The 21,368-nt window shown below is 46.5% G+C and overlaps 1 protein-coding gene across 1 annotated transcript in view; it reads right to left on the minus strand.

Annotated features, from left to right (window-relative positions):
• Positions 1 to 3,576: 3,576 nt before the first annotated feature.
• Positions 3,577 to 21,368, minus strand: part of chchd6a (coiled-coil-helix-coiled-coil-helix domain containing 6a) — a 388,249-nt gene continuing 370,457 nt past the window's right edge. Inside the window, exon 8 of the mRNA XM_068052356.1 lies at positions 3,577 to 3,942. Coding sequence (XP_067908457.1) covers positions 3,919 to 3,942 — 24 coding nt within the window. The 3' untranslated portion in view covers positions 3,577 to 3,918. The remainder of the gene's footprint in view (positions 3,943 to 21,368) is intronic.

The following is a 21,368-nucleotide window of genomic DNA, read 5'->3' on the forward strand; positions in this document are numbered from 1 at the left end:
CACTATGTAAGTGTAATTAGATGCTGTTGTTGATTACCTGGCCTCTTCCCAAGGCCTTGAGCCAAGGATTTATAAACAATTATATTCTAAATGATCTCAGGAAGTACCCAGGATCGCTTCCCCACAGCAGTGGCCTTAAAGGGACAGGCCACATTAGACTCAGCTCTATCTTGACAGCTAAACAACAATAATTAACATTTGTATACTGCCTTTAACATAGAAATAAATGTCCCTTCAGAGGAGAGAAAAAAATGGACGCTGAGACAAAGAAGGATGAATGGTGACATAGTTTGATGTACTGGTGGCTATGGAGCATTAGCCCTGCATGAGTCAGCCCCTCAGAAGAGGAAACTAAAGAGAGAAAAAAAAGAGGTAGGGATCATTTGGTCAAAAAAAAAAATCAATGGTAGCTCAATGCAACTGAAGTTAACACAGGAGGTTGGTGCTGCACTCTTTAATTGGCCTTCAACATAAACAATTGGTAAAACTAGGTGCATGCAAGGCTTAAAATAACTTCCAACAGGAATACAGGTGACACTACGTACTCGAAAATCATTTCTCAGTGTCAGTGATTGCAGCTGCCAGGATCAGCCCACCCTGGCCCCAATGAGTTACCAACCTCAACTTTGCTGCAAAGACAGGAGTACAGGCATTTTCCAAGGAAGGAGCAGGAAAAGTCAAACAGAAGTCCCACCACTGGGACACACTCACTTGTCTCCACTCTGGATAGAAATGTGAAAACTGTCTTCTTAACATAGGAACAGGAGGAGGCCATTCAGCCCCTCAAGCTTGTTCCACCATTCAATGAGATTATGGCTGATCTGCGACCTAACTCCATAAACCCGCTTTTAATCATAGTCATAGAGAGATACAGCACTGAAACAGGCCCTTCGGCCCAGTGAGTCTGTGCCGACCATTAACCACCCATTTATACTAATCCTACATTAATCCCATATTCTCTACCACATCCCCACCTTCCCTCAATTCTCCTACCACCTACCTACACTAGGGGAAATTTACAATGGACAATTTACCTATCAACCTGCAAGTCTTTAGCTGTGGGAGGAAACCGGAGCACCCGGCAGAAACTTACGCAGTCACAGGGAGAACTTGCAAACTCCGCACAGGCAGTACCCAGAACTGAACCTGGGTAGTTGGAGCTGTGAGGCTACGGTGCTAACCACTGCACCACTATGCCGTCCCATTGCCTTTAATATCTTTGGTTAACAAAAACCTATCAATCAACAGTTTAACACAGCATCAACTGCTGCTTGCAGAAGACAGTTCCAAACTTCTACCACCCTTTGTGTGTAGTGTTTCCCAATTTCATTCCTAGAAAGTCTGTCTCTAATTTTTAAACTATAGGCCCCTAGTCCTAGACTCCCGACCAGAGAAAATAATTTCTGGCTATCCACCTGATCTACAAAGACTTAAGATAATTGGCAAAAGAACCGACGGGGAGATGAGGAGAATTTCTGTTACTCAGCAAGTTGCTATGATCTGAAATGCAGTGCCTGAAAGGGCGGTGGAAGCAAATTCAAGAATAACTTTCAAAAGGGATTTGGATAATTACTTGAAAACAACAACTTATATTTAGATAGCACCTTTAACGCAACAAAACATCCCAAGGCGCTTTATCGGAACATTATAAAACAAAGTATGACACAGAATTGCAAAAGCAGATATTGGGCTGAATTTTACCTTAGGCGGACGGGAATTTGCCACCGACATGAAAGTTGGTGGCGAACCCGCTTCCGCCTAGCCCGGGGATCCATCCCGCATTTTACGGGTCCCCGGGCTTTAATTGTCCCGAGGCGGGACTTCCACCCACTTGAGGGAGGAGGTCCTGCCTCAGTGAGCTGCCGGCCAGTCTGCAGCCCAGCCAAAGCCATGGTTCCAGGAGGAAAGGTAACCAGGGGCTGGGCTTGCCTCACCAGGGGGATCGTTCCTTTCTTGGTGAGGCTGGAGTGGTCATTTGGGGGAAGGTGGGGGCGGCCCTCAACTGGGCACCCTGTGCATGATTGACATGCCCCGCTCCCTGGGGGGACGGAAAGGCCGGCAGCTATTGCTGGGCGGCCTTTCACGTCCCCAGCAAGCCCGCTTGCCACGACTAAAATACCTGTGGAGGCGGGTGAAGGCCCTTAAGTGGCCGTTAAGTTGGCCTCGGGCAGGTGGGCCATTCCCCACCCCCCACCGTAAACTTGGTCGGAGGCGGAAGCGGGGCGGGTAGGCCTCCCGCTCAATTTTATGCCACCCCTATGCCACCATCCGACCTGCTGGGGCAGCGTAAAATTCAGCCCATTAGGTGAGATGTCCAAAGACTTGGTCAAAGATTTTAAGGAGTGTCTTAAAGGAGGAAAGTGAGGTGGAGAGGAGAGGTTTAGGGAGGGTATTCAACAGCTTGGGGCCTAGGCAACTGAAGGTGCGGCCGCCAATGATGGAATGATTAAAATCAGGGACGCACAAGAAGCCAGAATTAGAGGTGCACAGACATCTTGGAGGGTTGAGGACCTGGAAGAGATAACAGAGAGAGGGAGAGGCAAGGCCATGGAGAGATTTGAAAACAAGGATGAGAATTTTAAAAGCAAGACATTGCTTGACCGAGAGCCAGTGTAGGTCAGCGAGCACAGGGGTGATAGGGGAATGGGGCTTGGTGCGAGTTAAGACATGGGCAGCAGACATTTGGATAGCCTTAAGTTTATGGAGAGTAGACTGCGGGAGACCAGCCAGGATTGCATTAGAATAGTCAACAAAAGGTAACAAAAAGAAGAAATTTGCAAAGCTATGGGAAAAGAGCAGGGGGGTGGACCATTTAGATGGCTCTTTCAAAGAACCAGCACAAGCACAAAAGGCCAGGTGGCTTCCTTCTGTGCTGTATGAATCTATGATTCAAAGTAACACAACATACTTGTATTTATATACCACCTTGAAAACAGTGTGAAAAAAGGAGAAAAAATGGACACCAATCAAGGGAGATGGAATTTGCTCATGTGGAAGGTAAAGGTTGGCACAGACTGGCTCGGCCGAATGGCCTGTTTCTGTGTTGTAATTTCTATGTACAACACAATGGGCAGCTACTACCATCCTCAGCCTCTGATAGAAATACAGCAACAAAAAGCAATCCTCCTGCGCTCCCAACCAGAGAACAATTCCACTTCACCTAACTGGTCATTCTTTGCATTTGGGCCAACTTTCAGTAGGTTATTTGGCTGGGGGAAGCACCCTAAATGAACCCAATCCTCTCCTTTGCTGATTTTCACATGTCTGCACTTTTCAGTAGCAGTCACTGGGTAATAATTGGAAGCTACACTTCCCTCTCCCAGAGAATCCCAGGAGGTGTGAAGGCCCATCTGTAGCCTACTCAACTACTGACCTGAGATCCGATTGCCCAACACAGATCGAGTTCGAATTTGGGAGCTCCTGCCCCATTACGGCAGAGTGTTTAAATTCTGTGCATTGATCATTTCGCTGCTTTGACATCCTAACTTCAGGTGGGCTCCCCAGATAGTGCATCAGCACTCAACATGATGCGCTGATGAAAGCCTGACATGTGCTTTAAGGGAAACAGCGAGTACATTTTCAAAAAGAAACTTTATTCAGCTGAACACAATAAATACAGAACTATCCAGTATTATAACATGAGATTTCAAGTGAAATGCTGAGGTATGACATAACGGAATGTTCCATACGTACATACTGTATAAGGGGAGTAATGTCTGGGTTGATGTATAGACAGCTTCAATAAAACACTCGGGCACATTTGCTGTAAGCTAATGTCAAGAGATTGATGAAAATGAAGTCAGTTCAAATGCATGTTTATTGATAAACAGAATCTTGGACAAACCCTTCCTGTCGTGTTTGAGAAGAGTAGAATGCTGTTTCCACGGCAACAGGCACCAAACAAAGCCTTCTTGCATTTCAGCCATGATTCACCAACAGCGTCTGAAAAGAGGGGAAGAAGACATGCATCTTTTATTTGGTTCAATGACCGATAGAATATTTTCACAAATCACCTGTGTACATAAAAATGCTCACCTTGCTAAATGCGCAGTAGAGGAGTTTATAATTCAGGCTCACTCCCAACATTCTAAATTTGTACTCACAGCAAAAAGCGAGTTCCCATTGGCAGACCTGTTTTCCATGAACTGAAACCTGCACCTTTATGCACTGCCATGAATCGGATAGCTTGGCGTGGGACGACCAATGACTTTATTATCACAGGTTTTAGCATCGCAGACCACATGGGTTGTCCATCATGCTCTCTAGCTCACTCCAAAAGGCAGTGGAATACCACACTGCCAAGACTATAACTTTCAGATTAAACCAACTCAGATTTATTCACAAGCAAGTTAATTACACAGAAGCAGAATTGTACTGCAAGAAGTTTGCAAAAAAAAATTTGACTTGCTGAGTTCATAAATGATAAAGCGTTCTGAATCTTCACTAAATTCCTCTTCATAACTTTTGAACTGTGTCTTTGATGAGTCGCTATGTGACAAGAAACTCTCCATGGAGCCTTTTTTAGCCAGATCTCAGGGAGTCACAGGGAGCTTAAGCACTCAGAGAAAATGCCCAGCTTCTATATAATTTTCTGGGATTACAAACATTAGCTTCCTTTAACTTACTTCTCACAATAGCAGGTAAGGTGCGAGGAATACATTTCTAGTTATCTAGTGGCTTTGTTTCAATTTCAAAGTGGATGAAAGTAAAGATGTTGCTTCAATTGGATAGCTTTTTCAAAGTGCGGCACAGGTTTTCTGGGCTGAATGACTTCCTTCTGTGCTATGTATTTCTATGTTTTTTTTTAAAGAATGAGACAACCTCCTTATGATATTTATAACTTTGTCCCTGCTCCTATATCTTTCTCCTGAAGATAGTCACTTCTGCTGGAAAACAGGTCCACAGATCCTTGCTGCCATCATTGATGTGCAACCCCAGTGACTCTTGGTGAGCTACTGAACTATAGGAGGTTACACTGCCACACCTGATCCTGCCTTCACCCAGTGTTCACAGACGTATGCCTTCCAGCAGGAGTTGGAGGAGAATGTGTTGCGTGGCACTGCTTGATGCATTTAAGGTGAAGCTAGACAAGCACTTGGGGAAAGAAACAGAAGGTCACGCTGATAGGGTCAGATAAAGAAAGGTGGGTGGAGGCTTGCATGGAGCATTTATGCCAACATAGACCAGTTGGGCCAAATGGCCTGTTTCTGAACTGTAAGCTCTATATAATAAGCAAAAGCACAAAGCTGGGCTGATATTTTTCTTGTCCTTAGCCCGGAAAGTGCTATGGCTAATTGTAGCTGCCACCTTGGATGTGGGTCGTTGACTCTGTAGAGCCTGGGGACTTCATGGTCTGTATGGCTCAGGTCCACAACTGGCAGTGCATTCAATAACTGAGCATTGGCCTCAGCCTACCCCCACCATCAAAGATCTCTTCCTATGTGGGAAGAGGAAAATCTGCTCAGACCTCTAGCTGCTCATTGAGTTTGCAGTATTGAAAAACCTGAGCTCACCTCTATCATTCCTGTGCCAAGTGCCTCCTTCTGGCAGAGTTCAAAAGATGAGCTTTAAAAAAAAGATTAATGTCGTGGGGGGAGGCATTGGAAGACGGGTGTGTTCGTTTGAATAGAACATGCTAAGAGGAGCAACACAGGAGGCACGTCCTCACAGAATTGCACAAAGGGTGTCGGAGGAAAATTGTTGCCAAATTTTCTTTTCCCCACTGCTTGTATGCATAATTTATAACACAGAAACAGGCCATTTGGCCCAACTATCCCATGCTGGTGTTTATGCTCCACACAAGCTTCCTCTCACCCTACTTCATCTAATCCTATCAACATATCCTTCTATTCCTTTCTCCCTCGTATATTTATCTAACTTCCCCTTAAGTGCACCTATGCTATTCACACTCTCATCATAGAACCATACAAAAATTACGGCACAGAAGGAGGCCATTCAGCCCATCGTGTCCGTGCCAGCCAAAAACAACTAGCCGCCCAATCTAATCCCACCTTCCAGCACCTGGTCCGTGGCCTTGCCGGTTACAGCACTTCAGGTGCAGGTCCAGGTACCTTTTAAAAGAATTGAGGGTTTCTGCCTCCACCACCGATCCAGGCAGCAAATTCCAGACACCCACCACCCTCTGGGTGAAAAAGTTTTTCCTCATGTCCCCTTTAATCCTTCTACCAATCACCTTAAATCTGTGCCCCATGGTAATTGACCTCTCCGCTAGGGGAAACAGGTCCTCCCTGTCTACTCTATCAAGGCCCCTCATAATCTTGTTCTTTGGCCTCCTTATCTCGAGAGACAATGGGTAAGCGCCTGGAGGTGGTCAGTGGTGTGTGGAGCAGCGCCTGGAGTGGCGAGAAAGGCCAATTTTAGAGTGACAGGCTCTTCCACAGGTGCTGCAGAAAAATTTGATTGTCGGGGCTGTTACACAGTTGGCTCTCCCCTTGCGCCTCTGTCTTTTTTCCTGCCAACTGCTAAGTCTCTTCGACTCGCCACACTTTAGCCCCGCCTTTATGACTGCCCGCCAGCTCTGGCGAACGCTGGCAACTGACTCCCACGACTTGTGATCAATGTCACAGGACTTCATGTCGCGTTTGCAGACGCCTTTGAAGCGGAGACATGGACGGCCGGGGGTCTGATACCAGTGGCGAGCTCGCTGTACAATGTGTCTTTGGGGATCCTGCCATCTTCCATGCGGCTCACATGGCCAAGCCATCTCAAGCGCCGCTGACTCAGTAGTGTGTATAAGCTGGGGATGTTGGCCGCCTCGAGGACTTCTGTGTTGGAGATACGGTCCTGCCACCTGATGCCAAGTATTCTCCGGAGGCAGCGAAGATGGAATGAATTGAGACGTCGCTCTTGGCTGACGTACGTTGTCCAGGCCTCGCTGCCAGAGAGCAAGGTTTCGAGGACACAGGCTTGATGCACTCGGACTTTTGTGTTCCGTGTCAGTGCGCCATTTTCCCACACTCTCTTGGCCAGTCTGGACATAGCAGTGGAAGCCTTTCCCATGCGCTTGTTGATTTCTGTATCTAGAGACAGGTTACTGGTGATAGTTGAGCCCAGGTAGGTGAACTCTTGAACCACTTCCAGAGCGTGGTCGCCAATATTGATGGATGGAGCATTTCTGATGTCCTGCCCCATGATGTTCGTTTTCTTGAGGCTGATGGTTAGGCCAAATTCATTGCAGGCAGCCGCAAACCTGTCGATGAGACTCTGCAGGCACTCTTCAGTGTGAGATGTTAAAGCAGCATCGTCAGCAAAGAGGAGTTCCCTGATGAGGACTTTCCGTACTTTGGACTTCGCTCTTAGACGTGCAAGGTTGAACAACCTGCCCCCTGATCTTGTGTGGAGGAAAATTCCTTCTTCAGAAGACTTGAACACATGTGAAAGCAGCAGGGAGAAAAAAATCCCAAAAGGTGTGGGTGCGAGAACACAGCCCTATTTCACGCCACTCAGGATAGGAAAGGGGTCTGATGAGGTGCCGCCATGTTAAATTGTGCCTTTCATATTGTCATGGAATGAGGTGATGATACTTAGTAGCTTTGGTGGACATCCAATCTTTTCTAGTAGTCTGAAGAGACCACATCTGCTGACGAGGTCAAAGGCTTTGGTGAGATCAATGAAAGCAATGTAGAGGGGCATCTGTTGTTCGCGGCATTTCTCCTGTATCTGACGAAGGGAGAACAGCATGTCAACGGTCGATCTCATCTGCACGGAAGCCACACTGTGCCTCAGGGTAGACACGCTCGGCCAGCTTCTGGAGCCTGTTTAGAGCGACTCAAGCAAAGACTTTCCCCACTATGCTGAGCAGGGAGATTCCACGGTAGTTGCAGTCACCGCGGTCACCCTTGTTCTTATAGAGGGTGATGATATTGGCATCGCGCATGTCCTGGGGTACTGCTCCCTCGTCCCAGCACAGGCAAAGCAGTTCATGGAGTGCTGAGAGTTTAGCAGGCTTGGCACTCTTGATTATTTCAGGGGTAATGCCGTCCTTCCCAGGGGCTTTTCCGCTGGCTAGAGAATCAATGGCATCACTGAGTTCCAATTTTGTTGGCTGTACGTCCAGCTCATTCATGACTGGTAGAGGCTGGGCTGCATTGAGGGCAGTCTCAGTGACAACATTCTCCCTAGAGTACAGTTCTAGGTAGTGCTCAACCCAGCGGTCCATTTGTTTGCGTTGGTTAGTGATTATGTCCCCTGATTTAGATTTGAGGGGGGCGATCTTCTTGATGGTTGACCCAAAAACTCTCTTAATGCCATCATACATTCCTCTGATGTTTCCGGTGTCTGAGGCCAGCTGAATATGACTGCATAGGTGTTGCCAGTAGTCATTTGTGCAGCTGCTGGCTGTTCTTTGTGCAGTGCTTCTGGCTGCTTTAAGTGCTACGGATGTTAACTCGCTGGGGGCTTTCTTGTAGTTCAACAGTGCAGTGCGCTTAGCGGCTATGACAGGTTCCAGCTCTTCATTATGAGATTGAAACCAGTCTGCATTTCTCTTCGCACGTTTGCCGTAGGTGGTCAAAGCTGACTCATAGATGGCGTCTCTGATGTGGGCCCACTTGGTCTCAGCATCCCCTGTGTGAGTGTTTTGAAGGGCTGTTACAAGTGAATTTAGAAATATTTGTAACAGCTGTGGATGAGAAATTCTGCTCGTGTTGATGCGCGGGTGGCCCTTCTGCTTGGAATGATGCAACTTCTTTGGTCTGAGTCTAACCTTGCTGCACACCAGGGAATGGTCGGTGTCGCAGTCCGCACTGTGGAAGCTGCGTGTGATTTGAACACTGTTTAAGGAGGCTCGTCTTGTGACGATGAGGTCTAGCTGGTGCCAACGACGCGATCTTGGGTGCCTCCATGAAACTTGGTGACAGGGTTTAGTGTGAAAGAACGAGTTCGTGATGCAGAGGTTATGATAGGTACACAACTCAAGCAGTCTCTGCCCGTTCTCATTCATCCTTCCAACGCCATAGCGCCCAAGGCAGGAGGGCCATGAGTCATGGTCGGCCCCAACCCAGGCATTAAAGTCCCCCAGCAGGAACAGGTGTTCGGTGTTGGGGATGCTGCTAATGATGTTATGGAGTTCCTCGTAGAACTGGTCTTTAGCTTCAGGTGGGGAGCAGAGTGTTGGAGCATAGATGCTGAGTAGGTGTACTGGACTAGAGGTGGTGAGCAGTTGGATGGACAGTATGCGTTCCGAGCCATTTGAGGGAGGCTCTATCATGCTGAGCAAGGAGTTTCTGATGGCGAAGCCCACTCCATGCTGTGTTGGTTCTACAGGATCCCTGCCCTGCCAGAAGAAGGTGTAGTCTTGCTCTGCTAGAGATCCACTCGCGGGGAGGCGTGTCTCCTGAAGTGCTGCAATGTCTACATTGAGTCTACTGAGCTCGTTGTTAATGATGGCAGTCTTCCGAGAATCGTTGATTTGTGTAAGGTCTTCCGCCAGGCCACATAGTTCTGACGTTCCAGCTTGCAAAGCAAAGGGCTGGTACCTTCTTTCCTTTTTTCATATTGTTTGGTGCGGTGTTGCAGTCCACCTTTCGGGCAATGACCCTGAGCTCCAAGCACCCATAGAAGCAGGTGGACTGTGGCGGGACAGAACCTTATTGACCGGGGGCTGCCCGGGTTGAGGCGGGCAGTAGCTGTCCAGTGAGGTGCGATGACCTCTCCCACCGACAAAGGCAACCCGTGGTGCCCAATCTCTACGCCAATTTAGCTGGACTTATAACCCGTAACTGCTGCCTTCCGTGTTGTTTCAGTTGCTGTGAGGCAACTATGGAGTGACCTCTCCATGGCGCATGCCTGGGCGAATGTATGGAGGTTGAGAGTTGCCCAATCATCAAAACCCCCCTCTCGGCCTTTCTGGTGGGGTCCAAAGGAGTGCAGAGCACGACGTTTGGCACCGGTATGGCTGCAGGAACTGCCGGAAACATGCCAAAGGTGATACACGACCGCCTACGGGGTTCCGCTCCGCATTTTCTGTTTGGGTTTACTCCCTTAGCCTTGGTCTCTCCCGAGACGCCCACAAGGCAGTGGGGTTGTTAGGGCCCCTACACAGCTGTAGGATGATGCCGGTGGGAGGAGGGGGTGCGAGAGGGAGGGGTGGAGGGAAGGGGGTGCAAGGGGGAGCTGGGAAGGGGGCTGTAAGGGGGTAGGGGGGGTGCAGGGGAAGGGGGTGCAGGGGGAAGATGGTGCGAGGGGGGGGCTGGGAAGGGGTTGTGAGGGGGGAGGGGGGTGTGGTGGGGGGGGGGGTTAGCTGAGAGAGTGGAGCTGGGAAGGGGAAGGGAGGGTGGAAGTGGGGGGAAGGGGAAGGGGGGGGAAAGGGGGTGCAGGTAATAAGCCATTTCCTCAGTTCCCACCATCGATGCCTGGAAATCTCCTCCGCGTCCTTCGGGAGGTGACCGACATCCTCGTGCGCCGGTACCAGCATTGCCGACAATGCACTGCAGATGCTCTCCGAGCCATCTTCCGCGGGCGCTTTGAAGTTGCGGCCGAGGAGCCGTTCGTGGATTTTTGGGTGTTCGGGGCCCCTTTTTGCAAGGCTTACCTAGGGTCCCGCTGCTCCTTCTTCTCTTCAATGGACTTACTGCACGCCGTGGCCGCAGACACTCTGGACGGTGAAGACAGCAGGATCGGAGATCAAAGTATCACCAGCTGTACTTTGCAGTTTCATCCGGACTGTGATCAATTTCACTGAGAAAACAAAGAGCAGGTATGGCTGGGGGAGGGCAGTGGGCCCAGGTAACATAAACTAGCTGCTGGCTTGTAGTTAGGGCTAAAATGAACTGATTAAGGAGCTAGGGGAGTTTAAACAGTTTAAGAGGGTAGATTGGGGGAGAAAACACTAAGAATGGGAGCAGATGGCCATGGATAGAGTTGAACAGCAAGGGAGCTTCCTAGGGAGCTTCCAGCCCAGGAGCCATCTTGAGAGATCTCTCATACACCTCTCATAAGTCACCCCTCAGCCTTCTCTGTTCTAAGGAAAACAACCCTAGCATATCCAATCTTTCCTCATAGCTGCAACTTTCAAGCCCTGGCAACATACTCTCTGGGTAAAGAGGTTTCTTCTGAACTCCCTTTTGTATTTATTAATGGATATTAGGTGGCTCCCTAGTTTTGGTCTCCCCTGTAGTGAAAACATCTTCTCTACATCTACCCTATCAAACCCTTGCGTCATCTTAAAGCCCACTATCAGGTCATCCCTCAGCTTTCTTTTTTCTGGAGGAAAAAAAACCCAGACTGAGAGAAAAGAGAAACCTGTCTCAGTATAAACTCACTGCCTCACCGACAAGAAAAACTCCATGATGCTCAGAGCAGTGTTCTAGTGTGGCTTCTGAAGAATGCATAAATCTGTCCTGTGATGTGAATAGGAATCAGATTGGAACACAGCACTTTCCTTAATTAGTATTCTGTAAATACTCCTTGTAACTGCGTGTGTGTGCGGATGTAATGCAACACAAAGGCAAGAAGATTGCTTGGAATTGCCCCCTTGAGTATCCATAGGCAGTGAATGGATTAAATGAACTAGCATTGACAGTACCTCACTGTTGTAAACCCATCTCCTTCACAGCTTATAATTAGAGGATCGTTCTCCAGCAACTGCAACCCATTACAGTTCCTGAACTCTTGGTGGTCTTCTGCTTAGGGGTACCTAAAATTAATTTACTGGTGGGTTATACCGAATACACAACAGATGACAACACCACACAATTCTCTAAATCCCCTCTGATCAAACAGCAAAAACGGCAGAGCTGTATTAAAATGGTCATTTTTTTAAAATTAAAAATTATTTTAAAAAGTGAACACATGAATATTCTGGTTTGCTGAATCATGGAGCAGTTTATGATGTGGCCAGTCTTATGGGTGCACGTAATGGGTGTGAATCATCTTGGGAAGCTGGTTTGCTGTTGGTGTCATGAAAGATGCAGCAGAAGCTGATCAGTGAAAGGGCCATCGTTTAAATCCCCTTATCAGCTGTGGCTCAGTGAGTAGTCTCTCGCCTCTGAGTCAGAAGGTTGTGGGTTTAAGTCCCATTCCAGAGCATGCAATCTAGGCTGATAAATCAATGCAGTACTGGGAGTTGGTGACTATCTTAATTTTGGGCCCTTCCACCAATGGAAACATCTCTACATTTACCCCATCAAACCCTTTCATAACCTTAAAAGACCTCTATCAGGTCAGCCCTTAGCCTTCTCGTTTCTAGAACAAAGAGTCCCAGCCTATTCAATCTTTCCTGATAGTAACAGCCTCTCAGTTCTGGTATCATCCTTGTAAATCCTTTTTTGCACCTTCACCTGTGATTGTATATCCTTTTCGTAATATGAAGACCTGAACTGTGCACAGTACACCAAGTGTGGTCTGAACAAGGCTGGATGCAAGTTTAGCACAGCTTTCCTGTTGTGTTAAAATGGAGGACCTGATGCCAAGTGCCAGCAGCAGCGGCTGGGGTTACTGTAGCTCCTGTGGGGACTTTGCCTCCATGAAGCAGCTGGTGGAAGCCCCTTCTGAGGAAGTCCTCCTTTCTTTCAATCGCCCTGTGGCAGCTATGATTCTGCTGTTAAATGTCACTGTGAGGCAAATGGGGAAATGAGAGGTGTTGGAGTCAGCAACTGACCGTCAAGGCACCAGATCACTCAGTCAAGACAGTATATGGTGCTAACAATTTTACAACTGTCACTCCATTAATTAATGCTGTGTTGCTGTATGGGGCTCCCAGTAGAATCTGAGAGACAGAACTCTCTACTCCTTCATCCTATTCATTAACATCTCTGGTGAAAAGCTGAGACCTTAGAGAACATCACTTCTCTTATCCTGCCAATCAGAGAACAACCCTTTTATCTCTACTCTCTGTCTCCTATCTCCAATTACCAACCCATGGCATAAAATTACCTCCAATTCTGTGCACTTCTATTTTTGCTAATAAACAAGTGTGGAACTGTATCAAATTCTCTCTGCAGGTCCATACAGACAACATCCATAGATACTCCCTTATCCAGCATGTTAGTGACCTCCTCAAAAAATTCAACTAGATTATCAGACATGACCTACCCTTCATAAATCTATGCTGACTCTTTGATCAGCTGATACTTGTCCAAGTGCTTAGTCACTCTGTCCAGATTCCAGCAACTTCCCCACATCTGATGCTCAGCTGACATGCCTGTAGTTAACTGGTTTCACCTTTCCTCTCTTAAATAATGGCGTGACATTTGCAATTTTCCAATCCAAAGGCATAATTCCTGAATTGAGAGTGCTTTAGAAAATTTGGCAATTTCTTCTATTTTGTGGAATCCATCAGGTCCTGGACATTTGTTATTCTTAAGTCCCATTACTTTTGCAATTCCCATTTGTTTTTACTTATGTTAAAACCATTTAGATTTTCCCCTTGACTTATTTTTAGGTTCCCATGTACCACTGTCCTCTTCCTCCAGTATGAAAACAAGTACAAAGTACTCATTTACCAAGTCTACCATTTACTTATTACCCATTATAGTCTCTCCCACATCCGTCTCTTAGGGCCCACATTCCTCTTTGCTGCTTTCTCACAATACATTCATAAAAATTTTTGATCTTTGCTTTGATATCCCACGTATGTTTTTGTCATATTGTCTTTGTATACTTTGGTCAGCCTGGATTATGTGCTCAAATCTCTTGATTGGGTTTGAACACATGTCCCTCTGCCTTAGAGGGCAGAGTGTTATCACTGAGGCAACAGTGACACCAGCAGGAACGTATCAAACAAAATTTGACACCGAGCCACATAAAATGATATTAGGACAAGTGATCAAAAGCTTGGTCAAAGAGGTAGGTTTCAAGGAGTGACTTAAAGAAGGAGAGAGAGACAGAGGGGTGGAGATGTTTAAGGAGGAAATTTCACAGCTTAGGGCCAAGGCAGCTGAATCAAGTTCCTCTGAAGTCCATACAGTGAATGGTGAAGCGATGAAAATCGGCAACGTGAAAGAGGCCAGCACTGCAGGAGCGCAGAGATCTCGGAGGGTTGTAGGAGATTACAGATTACAGTCCCCTCCTGTCCTACATCGCTTAAACAAGGCGAGGCCATTGAGGAATTTGAAAGCAGAAGTAAGAAATTTAAAATCGAGGCATTTCCGGACAAAAATTGCAGGGAAAGGAAATCAGGAATGTCATGCTTTGCTATTAAGCATTAAATGCTATTCTGCATGGACAAATAATCAAGCCTGATCTTCTGTTGTGTTATATATCTTCTCAGAGGGTAGCGAAACTAACAACCATATCCTCAGAACTAGAAAAACTGCTGATCCTAATCAGACCACACTGCTGCATACTGAGGGTCATGCAGTCCCCTCCTGTCCTACACTGCTGTTACGTTTGCTACAGTCCATTGCTGCTTCCTTCCTCACTCATGCCATGTCCCTGAGGCCACTGCCGCCTGATGCTACTCTCTCCTGCATTTACATATCCAAAGACTAATGATACATAGCATTATTCTATGCCAACCAACATAATTATCCAATTTATTTTTAGAAAACTGTAAAATTCATTCTCCAACTCTGTGTCCCTGACTTCCCTAGTTTGTCTATGTAGAAAATGGTGTTGTGCAATGTTTCAGTAAATGGTGAGTGTATTTATGGTGCAATATTAGAACAAATACAAGGTGACACAAGTTAGAAATTAGCAAGTTAGGTGTAAAAGAGAAAAGGAAAAGAAAGTCTTGTATGGATGCAGCACCTTTCACGACCTCAGACTGTCCCAAAATGCTTTACAGCCAATGAAGTAGTTGTCAGGCAAACCCCACATACCAAGACTGAGGCACACATTATTTCACCCCATGAACATTAAAACTTAAAATGGCAAGCCCTGACCAGAAAGACATTTCCATGGTAACAGGCAAAGTTGAAACAAATGGGGATCTAGCAGTTGCTTCTCTAATACACAGAAGTGGTCAGTCCAGTTTTGGCTGGAGTTTTTGAATTTGAACTGCCAACCAAGGAGGTTGAGGAGACTGTTCCATATAAGGAACTAGTCACATGACTAACCTGCAGGGCAACCTGAGTGTCTTTTGTTGAATTTTGAACTCCCATCAAAGGAATTTGAACTCAGACAAAGCCGTGCGCTCCTGGAACCGAAGCAAGAACATCTCCTCTCCTGCCTGTCTGCCTGCTCATCTCTCAGGGAACTGCAACCATTGAAAACACGTAAACTGAGAGAGAGAAAAGGTTTCCTACGTGAACAAGGTTTTAAGACGACTCTTACTGGGCCCCAACGAAACGAAGAACATATCTTCAATTAACGACTACAGCAAGCTCGTGAAACAGTAACAAGATATTGCCTCAAACTGTTCTACTTTTCTTTTGCTCTTTTCTGTCCCTATTTTTGCATGTCTACATCGCATGTGCATGCTAGCATGAGTGATCTTGGTTGAGGAATGAATATTGGCCAGGATACCAGGGAAAACTCCCAGTCTTCTTCAAATTGTGCCACGGGATGTTTTACATCCACCCAAGAAAGCACAGGGGGCCTCAGTTTAATGTCTCAGCCGAAAATATGTAGGCAAATCAGGTAGAACGTCTCCACCCTAAGGGTAATACAGTTGGTGAATAAATTAACAGGGAAGTCCACTGAAGCAGAGAGTGTGAATGGCTTCAAGAGACAATTCAGTTGAGGTTTCTGGAGAGAAGAGAGGGGTATGATGGGAAGGTGCAGCTGATCAATCAAAAAGCAACTGTAGGTTGGGCGTCCTGGTCTTTTCCCGATATTCAAAAGACTTTGCCACTGTTATGGAATCTCACTGGAGACAGAGATCCAACACTGGAACTGCGATTCTGTGCTCAAGCTTGTTGTAGGTGAACACCAGCAGTCGGGCCTAGCAGTCTCTGCTCTTTATAATCTAGAATCAAGGGATTCAAAGCCTTTCCAGAGTTTGTGAGTTGCTATTCCAGGACTTTTTTTTTTAATGAAGTATGCTGCAGTATATACTCGTGTAGAAGATGGAGACTATGTGGCAGAATGTCAGGGGGGCTACCTTATACGCAAGTTTAAAACCTAAGGTTGTAGATGGAAGAATATGTTGCACTGGTGACCTTTACTTTACCTATTCTGCTATGCTTTTTTCAAATGTGCACGAAGATTAGAGCAAACATTTTCAATGCTGTATTTGCATGGTTCAATCCTATCCTTGGTGTTGCATTTATCCACTAGGCTAGGGGGGAGCTGAAACATAAGTCTTTTCATTCTATCTGAGATGTGCAGGCATTTACTCATCGTCTTAATAAAATTCCCAGGATGTGGGTGACGCCGGCAAGGTCAGATTTATTGGCCAACCATATTTGCCCTTCGAAGGTGATGGATCTTCTCTTTGAAACGCTGCAGTCTTTGTGGTGATGGTGCTCCTGCAATAGGTGTCAGACACGGAATTCCAAAATTTTGACCCAGTGATGATAACAGAATGACAACAATGTCTAAGATGTGCTTTTTGTTGAATTGAGGCATCCACCTGCCACAATGATGTGCCCTAATCCCGAACGATATTCCCAGGATCAGTTCCATACTCCCAGCCTGGAGTCCACCAGTAGTTGGAAAAAGAAAGAACTTGCATTTAAATAACACCTTTCATGAACTCAGGAAGTCCCAAAGAGCTTTACAGTCAATGAAGTATTTTTGAAGTGTATTAATGTAGGAAATGCTGCAGCCAATTTTTCATGCAGCAGGATCCCACAAATGGCCACGTGATAATGACCAGATCATCTCTTTTAGATTTTTTTATTCGTTCAGGGGATGTGGGCGTCGCTAGCTAAGACAGCATTTATTGCCCATCCCTAATTGCCATTGAGAAGGTGGTGGTAAGCTGCCTTCTTGAACCACTGCAGTCCATCTGAGGTAGGTACACCCACAGTGCTGTTAGGAAGGGAGTTCCAGGATTTTGACCCAGCAACAGTGAAGGAACGGCAATATAGTTCCAAGTCAGGATGGTGTGTGACTTGGAGGGGAACTTGCAGGTGGTGGTGTTCCCTGTGCCTGCTGCCCTTGTCCCCTTCTAGGTGGTAGAGGTCGTGGGTTTGGAAGGTGCTGTCTAAGGAGTCTTGGTGCATTGCTGCAGTGCATCTTGTAGATGGTGCACACAGCTGCCACTGTGCGTCGGTGGTGGAGGGAGTGAATGTTTGTGGATGGGGTTCCAATCAAGCAGGCTGCTTTGTCCTGGATGATACTGAGCTTCTTGAGTGTTGTTGCAGCTGCACCCATCCAGGCAAGTGGAGAGTATTCCATCACACTCCTGACTTGTGCCTTGTAGATACTGGACAGGCTTTGGGGAGTCAGGAGGTGAATTATGCACTGCAGGATTCCTAAACTCTGACCTGCTCTTGTAGCCACGGTATTTATATGGCTACTCCGGTTCAGTTTCTGGTCAACGGTAACCCCCTAGGATGTTGATAGTGGGGGATTCAGCGATTGTAATGCCATTTAATGTCAAGGGGAGATGGTTACATTCTCTCTTGTTGGAGATGGTCATTGCCTGGCACTTGTGTGGCACGAAGGTTACTTGCCACTTATCAGCCCAAGCCTGGATATTGTCCAGGTCTTGCTGCATTTCTACACGGACTGCTTCAGTGTTTAAGGAGTTGCGAATGGTGCTGAACATTATGCAATCATCAGCACACATCCCCACTTCTGACCTTATGATTGAAGGAAGGTCATTGATGAAGCAACTGAAGATGGTTGGGCCTAGGACACTATCCTGAGGAACTCCTGCAGTGATGTCCTGGAGCTGAGAACCACAAACATCTTCCTTTGCATTAGGTATGACTCCAACCAGTGGAGAATTTTCCCCTGATTCCCATTGACTCCAGTTTTGCTCGGGCTCCTTGATGCCATACTCGGTCAAATGCTGCCTTGATGTCAAGGACAGTCAATCTCACCTCACCTTGGTTGAAGGATAAATATTGGTCCAGGAACTGGGAGAAAATTCCCCTGCTCTTCTTTGAAATATTGCTCTGGGAACTTTTATGTTCGCCTGAGAGGGCAGACAGGGTCTTGGTTTATCATCTCATCCTAAAGATGCACCTTAAACAGTGCAGCGCTCCCTCAGTCCTGCAGTGGGACTGTCAGCCTGGACCATTAACTCAAGCCTGTGGAGCGGGGGCTAGGGTTTGGAGATTTGCTGGGGCAGCTCTCTGAGACCTGCTGCAGTGTAGTGTTGCCTCCGGCCTTTGTGACAGAAAATGACATTTATTTTTTTTTAATTTTGGCACTATAGCCCGAGTGATGGATTGCACAAACTTTCTGTATTTATGGGTTAAAATCATTACCGTAGCAACACTGGAGACCTGGGATGAGCAGAGGTCCCTTGGCGTCCAGTGTTGGCTATTAAATGATGAAAAGGATGTCAGATGACATATTTTCAAGTTTAAAAAAAAACTTACATTCGCAACAATATAGTAGAACTAAGTAAATTGTTAATGTTGTTTATAACGTGTCCATGGCACCGACTTCGTACACACTGACAACCACATATTCACTCTCCCATACGATGCAACTACTCTAATATTTTAGTGCCAGTGATGGGAAATTAAAGGTCAGGGTTAGTCCAGGATTATTAATATAACGGAGTTACGAAATGAAGAACTGGAAACAATTTGAAAAACAACCTTGCTGAGAGATGAACCTCTCGACCATAAAAGCAGCATCATCTAAACAAGGTGCTATTTACAGAGAATGAAGCTGTAATTTGATGGAGATTTTGATTACATGAACCATTTTGAAGCAGCCCTAAACACCTTCATGTGACTACTTAAGCTGCAGGAGGGCTGAACAGTGAAAGACGTACAGACCATACATATGCATATTGGGCACACAAACGTGTGGAATAAGATGAATACAAAAATTATACTCTTGGTATCAATCCTTCCACAAGCATTGAATGATCTGCACTTAGAATTTACAGCATTGAAACAGGCCTTTCGGCTCAAGTGGTCTATGCCAGTATTTAAGCTCCACACAAATCTCCTCCCACCCTACTTTATCTCATCCTTTCTCCCTCAAGTGCTTATTTAGCTTCCACTTAAATGATTTGGGCAAGTTACAGATTCAAAACATTTGCTATCCATTGAAATAATGATGGAGGGGCTGGGGGGGCAATAGGTAAGATTCCTTGGCTCACCTTAAGTCTGCACCAACGAGCACTTACAAGGACAAGGGCAGCAGACATATGGGAACATCATCACCTTCAAGTCACAGACAATCCCGAACTGCACATATAAATTGCCCATTCTTTCATCGTTGCTGTGACAAAATCCTGGAGCTCCCGATCGAACAGCACTGTGGGTGTACCTTCACCACATAGACTGAAGTGGTTCAAGAAGGAGGCTCACCACCAACCTTAACAAGGGTATCTAGGGGTGGGTAATGAATGCCAGCCTTGCCAATGACGCTAACATCCCATGAATGGATAAATTTAAAAGAAAGAAAATCTGCTTCTCTAGACAAGATGGGGCGGTTTTAGATTTGAGCAGAAACTGGTGTGAAGTTGGTGAAGCTCCCATGCTGCCTGACCAAAGCCTCCTCACCTTGAATGTAAGAGGTGAGCTGTGGGCCTCTGGTTGGTCAGGTTGGTATAACTGGGTCTGGCATACACAGGATACACTCTGCCTGCCTATCTAAAGAGAATGGCAATCTGGGATCCTACTTTGGATATTTAAACAACTTCCCATCTGTTTTGGTCATCCATTTCAAAGCCTGACTCTAAATTATATTAGGCAGGTTCTTGGGCATCAAAGGGGTGTCCATAGTGCCCATTGCCAGTCACACATTATTCACTTTTCCTATCCCTTTCTATTTACTGATATTTCAACCTTCACTGACTTTCTGAATCATCCGCTTTTGTTCTTTTGAGGTTCCAAGTATGCTACACTACTCCAGGGGTTCCCAATTATATTCAGACAAGCTCCATTTACCTCAGTCACCAATCCTACATCCAGATGGGAGTCAGTTTTGACTTTTACGGTGTCAATAGAAGTAAACCTCTGTGTTCATTTTTCGCTTCGTCTATTGCTCTCTTCCTTTCTCTGTGTTTCTTTGTCTTACTCTCTTCCGTGCCTGTTTCCGTCTTTTTATTTCAACCCCTTTCTGGTTTTCTCTCCATTTTTCTCTCTCCCGAGATCTATTTCTCTCAGTCCTTTCGGTTTTAGTCCCTTTCTCCATGTTTCTCTCTCCCCAAGTCTGAATTAATTTCTGTCCTTTCCCTGTTTCTCTCTCCAAGCCTCTGTTAATCTCCATCCTTTCTCTCTCACGGAGTCTCAGTAAATCGCCATCCTTTTTGTTTCGCTCTCAATGTCTTTTTTCTCGGTTTCTCTCTGCCCTTTCTGGCTCTCTCTCCTTGGGCTGGATTTTCCATTTGGGGTCGGGATCAAATGCGGGTCCCGATCCCGCACCGTGTTGGGAATGGTCACCCAAAATGATTTTTGGCGAGCTGGCCAATGAAGGAAGGTGGACGGCCTCCGAAGGCTGGAGGGTCAATAGGAGGCCTTCCAGCAAGGACACATCGGCAGCCACACTGTCCAAGGTGGGAGCTGCCAATGCCTGAAGAGAGACAGAGCATCTCACAATGGAGGCACCCGCTGAAGACCAGATAAAAATATTTGATTTTCAAACGACCCTAGCTGCCAAACCGAAATGGTGGAGGGGCAACCCACCTGGAGTGTCCTAGGCCCAAACATCTTCAGCTGCTTCATCAATGACCGTCCTTCAGTCATAAGGTCAGAAGTGGGGATGTTCGCTGACGATTGCATGATGATTGCACAATATTCAGCACCATTCGCGACTCCTCAGATACTGAAGCAGTCCATGTAGAAATGTAGCAAAATCTGGACAACCATCCAGGCTTGGGCGGATAAGTGGCAAGTAACATTTGCGCCACACAAATGCCAGGCAATGACTATCTCAAACAAGAGAGAATCTAACTATCTCCCCTTGACATTCAATGGCATTACGATTGCTGAAATCACCACTGTCAATATCCTGCGGGATATCTTTGACCAGAAACTGAACCAGAGTAGCCATATAAATACCATGGCTACAAGAGAAGGTCAGAGGCTTGGAATCCTTCGGCAAGTAACTCACCTACTGACTCCCCAAAGCCTGTCCACCATCTACAAGGCACAAGTCAGGAGTGCGATGGAATACTCTCCACTTGCTTGGATGGGTGCAGCTCAACAACACTCAAGAAGCTCGACACCATCTAGGACAAAGCAGCCCACTTGATTGGAACCCCATTCACAAACATTCACTCCCTCCACCACCGACGCACAGTGGCAGCAGTGTGTACCATCTACAAGATGCACTGCAGCAAGGCTCCTTAGACTGCACCTTCCAAACCCTTCTACCACCTAGAAGGA

The sequence above is a fragment of the Heterodontus francisci genome, chromosome 19 (assembly GCF_036365525.1).
Source record: "Heterodontus francisci isolate sHetFra1 chromosome 19, sHetFra1.hap1, whole genome shotgun sequence".
Classification (NCBI taxonomy): domain Eukaryota; kingdom Metazoa; phylum Chordata; class Chondrichthyes; order Heterodontiformes; family Heterodontidae; genus Heterodontus; species Heterodontus francisci.